The 6,177-nt window shown below is 44.4% G+C and overlaps 1 protein-coding gene across 1 annotated transcript; it reads right to left on the bottom strand.

Annotated features, from left to right (window-relative positions):
- Positions 1-605: 605 nt before the first annotated feature.
- On the bottom strand, positions 606-4,282 carry LOC121137224 (igE-binding protein-like). Its single transcript, XM_040739245.1, has 2 exons — positions 4,257-4,282; positions 606-2,289 (listed from the first exon to the last, which is right to left on the bottom strand). The coding sequence occupies exons 1-2, from the start codon at positions 4,280-4,282 to the stop codon at positions 606-608; spliced, it is 1,710 nt and encodes a 569-aa protein (XP_040595179.1).
- Positions 4,283-6,177: the final 1,895 nt, after the last annotated feature.

Here is a 6,177-nt window from a genome sequence, read left to right as displayed (position 1 = left end):
ATCATTGAGCAAGTCCCTCCCCCACAAGGCGACAGGAAGATCCAGGACATAGGGCTGCATAGTTCTGGAATGACCCTCCTCATCTTTCCACTGTAGGTGTCTAGCACTCACATCCAGAGCCTTAGCATACCCTAGCCCCCATAAGGCTTGAGAGGAGGCCTGTATAGGCCAACCCGATGGCCAGGCCTTTTTTGCTATAATGCTTTTGTCTGCCCCCGTGTCTAGCAGGCCAAGAATCCTTTTTCCATCCACATTAAGTGTTAGGACTGGTCTTTGATTTAATTCCAAGGACAAAAAGGTCAGATCTGTTCCTGTAGAGCCACAACATTCCTTTCCTCTTTCATTAGACCGTGCTGGAAACAGCTCATGTTGGCTGGGCAGAAGCAGAAGCTGGGCAATCCTGTCTCCCGGGGAGATAGCTACTACCCCTCTAGGTGACTCTACCATTATCTTTATTGTACCATTATAGTCAGGGTCGATTACCCCAGGATGTACCTTAAGACCCTTTAAAATAGTGGATGATCTTCCCAGGAGGAGACCCACCGTGCCTGGGTTCAAGGGTCCTTGGAGGTCTGATTCTATTAATTGTACCCCCATTTGAGGGGTCAGTATGAGTCCGGAGGCGGAACAGAGGTCCAGTTCTGCCACACCTGCAGTGGCCCTGCAAGGTTTTGGGGGTGCCGGAATGTCGGCCACTGTTCTAGGCTTGTCTCCCTCAGATTGGGATTTTCTGTTGTTGAGTTCTCCATGGCCCCATATATTTGTGGGCCCTGAGGCTTGGGGCCTGGTCTCCCATTTTTTGGCATTGACATATATGGGATGACATGACCGTTAATGTCCCTAACAGACCTGCACTCATTCGCCCAGTGCCTCCCTTTTTTACATTTTGGGCATAATCCTGGCATGGTGCATTGAGCACCTTTAAAGTTTAAAGCATCCTTATTCCTTGGCTGGTCTTTCTGTGGGCAATTACGCTTCATATGCTCTGCTTTACCACAATGGAAGCAAGTTCCAGGGTGGCTGCCTCCCCTGCTTAAGTTGATGACGGTGGCCGCAAACCCCTCATTAATCAGGGGGCCACCTATTTCCCTGCAGGCCCTCATCCATTCCTCAAGTCTCCTATGCCTAAGTGGAGTGATAGCCACCCTGCATTCTTTGGTACATTGCTCAAACACAAGTTGCTTTATTAGCGGCATGGCAGTATCAGTATCGCCAAAGATTTTTTCTGCCACCTCCACCAACCTGGCCACAAAATCAGAAAAAGGTTCAGATGGCTCTTGTAAGATTTTTGTCAAATTGCCAGTCGTTTCCCCTTTATTGGGGAGAGCCTTCCATGCCCTAATGGCGATCTGATTGATCTGGTCATACACCAATGCTGGATAAGCATTTTGTTGAGTGGCGTATTGACCCATGCCTAGGAGCATTTCCGCATCCCAAACAGCCTGGGGCCCTCCGGCCGCGGCATTAGCCGCGCTCTGAGTAATTGCAAATTCATTGAGATAGGCCTTCCAATCTAGATATTGACCGGGTGACAAGCATGCCTTTGCAAGATTCCACCAATCAGCCGGTGTCATGGCAAATCTATGTAGGGTCTCTAACTGAGCAACTGTAAAGGATGCTGTGACCCCGTAGGTTCTGACTGACTCGGCCAAGGATTTTACGATTTTAAAATTCAGCATTTCATGAAACCTGTTCCCTTGTGGGTCCTGGAAGATCGGATAGGCCAGAGGCATCTCTGTTCTAACCTGTCTCCAAACTTCTGAGTTGAAGCAAGCTCCTCCTGAATTAGCTGCAGCCTCCGGATAGGGAGGGGGAGACGAAGGGACTATGTCAGTCCTTGGGTAAAGTCGGCTAACTTTCTTTCTTCCTAGCTGTAATTTAGCAAGCAATCTTTGGGTGGACTGTAAAGGTGCTTTATGGGGGGCCTCCCGCTCCTCTTCCGACTCAGACTCTTCGGTGGAGGTAGGGGCGGCAGAACTATTAATATCCTCCAAGTCTGACAGGCCAGGGTATAATCTATTCCCTTCTTTCTTCTGTTTTAGTTTTATTTTTAGATCCGGGGTATGGCCTATGGGAGAGGCAGCCTCAACTGAGGCAGCCGACTCTGACCTCTCCTCCTGTAAAAGTTCTAGGGCGGCCTGACCATTCCTTATGGCTTTAATGCATTTTTGATCAGTAAGGCACCCACAAACTAACGTCCAAATGGGCCGAACCCCGGGAGCAAAGACACCGTGTTCCGCAGCAACATCTAAATCTTTGCCTAATTTCTTCCATGATGAGAGTGTCAAGCTGCCAGATACGGCAAACCAGGGTGCCACAGTGTCACACTCTGTCAGGAATCTTTCCAAAGTACTTTTTTTAAGTTCAAGGTTTTTTGAATGCAGCAACTCATTGAGCGCCAAAAAAATTGGGTGGGATGTTTTTAGCAAGGTCGATTCCCAGACTGACCTGCCCTAGTACAATCCTTGCAACAAACAGTGAAAAAGAAAACCCAAAAAATAAAATTGAATACCACCCAAGGGCCAAAAAAAACTAATGCCCTCTGTTTCACTTTTACTCTGTCCGCTTTGATGCGGCTTTACTACTTTCGTTTTATCCCATCCGCTTTGACGCGGCTCTACTGTCCGTTCTCCCCCTATCTATGGGCGAGAACAATAAAATCCTGCTCTTAACGCGGGACCCTGCCTTACCTGGGGACTTACCGGTGCACCCCCTGACCGCTGCAAGTTCTGAGTTCCGTAGGATCTTCTTCGTACGAGCGTCCCCGTACGGGCCACCAATTGTCATGACCACCTCGACCAGCAAGGAAGACGCGACTCAGGAATCCTTCTCACAAGCAGTTTATTCAGGAACCTTGATGAACAATGTAGAGGCAGCCACGGGAGAAACCCCTCCTGCTCCCTAAATAGCCGAGGCCAGCCAACCCTGAGCAGCCACGTGTGCGCAAGCCATAGGCTCACCAGAATGCATAAGCAATCTGATGATGATGGCGTGACCCCAGCAGGAAGGGAGCAGGCCAAATATGGAGTTGTTTACCACTGAGAGTGCTCACTGGCAGGATGGTGGAATGTGGAAGCCGGCGCCATCTTTAAGGCGCAGTGTGGCGCAGCTCTCCACAGAGAACCTTCTCTACAGAGTAGTTCACTGATGTGTATACTGTAGCATGTACACACACCCATAAAGATCTTACACACGCACACACACACACACACACACATACACAGTAACAACAAGCAAATTAAATACTTTGGGCCTTTTAACTCACCTTATTCATATGGGCATTACATATTAATTGATCCAAGCCGGGCGTTGGTGGCCTGCACCTTTAATTCCAGCACTCAGGAGGCAGAGGCAAGCGGATCTCTGAGTTCGAGGCCAGCCCGCTCTACAGAGCGAGTTCCATGACAGCCTCCAAAACCATACAGAGAAACCCTGTCTCAAAAAAAAATTGATTCAACTATTATTGTACTGTAATACTTGTCCCAGAATCTGTATTACTGTAATACTCAGTTTCCTAATAATAAAACTCAACTTGAAATTGCCGTCTGTCCACTCTGGGAGTACAGGTTATGTATAGATTACTGTAATTCCATATAGGTCATTTTTTTCAAGTTTTAAACTCAAGATATGCTCTTTTTAAAAATTAAAACAAGGAAAAATACTGGATTATAGGACTTGGGGTTAAATATAGGTTAAATATCTGCATAGCTAACTTACTTTCAAAACATTTCCAAGATAGTATTCACTTATAATTTAAATCAATTTATTTTAAAATATTACATACTAATTTTAAGATCTTTATGTACTCAAAAGTGATGTCTTGTTGAAGGAGCAGTTGGGGGTTAAGGAGAAAACTGATGCCAGAGAAATCCCAACTAAGACTCCTAGCAGTGGTGGAGAGGGTGCCTGAATGGACCATCTACTCCAAGTGACTGGTGAGTTCCCTGATTGCCATAAGAGGTTCTATATCCAGTAACTTATGGAAGCAGGAATGTGAATCCACAGACAAGTACTGTGCAGAGCTCCAAGATCATTAGGAAGAAAGGGAGGAGGGATTGTACGAGCCAGGAGGCATTATGATGGGGAACCCACAGAAGCAGTTGACCTGGGTTTTCTGGAGCTCATGGACGTTGAAACAACACATAGGGAGAATGGATGAGATCGACCTAGGCCATCTGCACATGTGTAACAATTGTTTATCATGGTCTCTTAGTAAGGCTTCTAAAGTGAAAGCAGGACCTCTCCCTGGTGCTTACCTGGCTTTTGGCAACCTCCTCCCCATGCTGGATTACCTGGTCCTTACTTAACATATGGGGAGGAGCTCAATCCTGGCTCAGCTCCATGTGCCATGCTTTGTACAAGCCAATGGGAGGCCTACCCCTTTCCGAATGGAGATGGAGGAGGAGTGGAAATGGAGGGGGGCAGATGGGAAAGAGGAGAGGACAGGAGGAGAGCAGAGATGGGAAAGTGGTTGATGTGTAAAACACATGAAAAAATGTTATTTAAAGAAAAATATATTACGTACTCAGATATATCTTCTTTCCTTTTTTTTAATGTCAAAAAGTGTTTGTGATCCACAGCTAAGCACTGACCTAAACTGGAATCCAGTTTCAGAGAGGGAGGAGTGACAAACAAAGGGGTCAAGACAATGCTGGGAAAACCTACAGAAATAGCTGACCTGTGCAGGTGGGAATTCATAGACCCCAATCTGACATCTGGGGAACCAACATAGGACCAAACCAGGCCCCCTGAACGTGGGTGTCAGCTAGGAGCACTGGGCAGTCTATGGGGCCTAGTGCACAAAGGGACTTCCGGAGCCCATTTCTCATGGAGGGACAATCTCTCAGCCTAGATAAACAGGGGAGGGCCTAGACCCTGTCTCAAATGACTTGATAGATTTTGGTGATCCCTTATGGAATAACTCACTCTCCCTGGGGAGTGGATGGGAGATGGGATGGGGGGGATAGCAGGATGGGAGGATGGAAGGGAGAGGGAACTGGGATTGATAAGTAAAATAAGATTGTTTCTAACTTAAATAAAATTTACCAAAAAGTGTATATATTTATTTGTTATAATTTGATTTTTGGTGTTTAACCTATGAAGTTTATTGACATACCCACAAAATGACAATTAATTGAAGGACAGTAAATGTTGCTATTTTCCAAATGTGTGCATAAAAGACATTTCTTAAAAAGGAAAATGAATAAGTTGTAGAAATATTTAAAAAATCCTACAAAAGAACTTTAAATATAAGCAAGAGTCAAAAGAAAAATGGAATTGAAAAGGAGAATCTTGTGATTTGTATCACATTCTCTATTTTTTTAACAATATTTATTGATCTTTGTGCTGTCCCAACATCTTCCACAATGTGTAGTATTTATAATCAGAAATGGGAAGTATTACAATGAACCATTGCAGTTCAAGAGAAAAAATAGTCATTTTTAAGAGACTAGAATTACTCACTGCCATATCCACTGGATATAATACTTTGTTAAGATCTGTAATAGTTTTATTAGGCAATTTGACTTTGAAGTCCCTTCAGACTCATGGAGAATATTTCCATTAGCAATGGAGGGAGAATGCACCATTCTGTGTTTTTATTAACCCACACACATTAGCATTGTGAACACACTAACATTAGTGGGCACATTAACCCAGAACAAGAAAATTTTCTATCAGCAGGGAAACTAAGAATCAGCTTGAAGTGTCTGTTCTGTAGAAGTGTCTGTGTATTGGCCATCACAGGTATATTATATTTACATGCTTTGAAACAGAGAGATTAAGGTAGGAAATTAAATCATACACAGTGTACAAATTTATTCCTCACTAGTTAAAAGTAATGACAACCAGTCATTTGGTGGTGCCACATGCCTTTTGTTCTAGCACTTGGGAGGCTGACAAAGAATCATCTCTTTAAGTTTGAGGCCAACCTGGTCTACAAAACTGCTATACAGAGAAACCCTATCTTGAGGAAGAAGAACAAGAAGAAGAAGAAGAAGAAGAAGAAGAAGAAGAAGAAGAAGAAGAAGAAGAAGAAGAAGAAGAAGAAGAAGAAGAAGAAGAAGAAGAAGAAGAAGAAGAAGAAGAAGAAGAAGAAGAAGAAGAAGAAGGAATGACAACCATGTAGACTATCTAGGTAAATCGCCTGATTTAAAGATAGATAGAAACTATGATTTT

The sequence above is a fragment of the Mesocricetus auratus genome, unplaced genomic scaffold, assembly GCF_017639785.1.
Source record: "Mesocricetus auratus isolate SY011 unplaced genomic scaffold, BCM_Maur_2.0 Super-Scaffold_100676, whole genome shotgun sequence".
NCBI classification, from domain to species: domain Eukaryota; kingdom Metazoa; phylum Chordata; class Mammalia; order Rodentia; family Cricetidae; genus Mesocricetus; species Mesocricetus auratus.
Note: the sequence above shows the minus strand (reverse complement) of the source record. Positions and strands in the feature narration are given on the sequence as shown.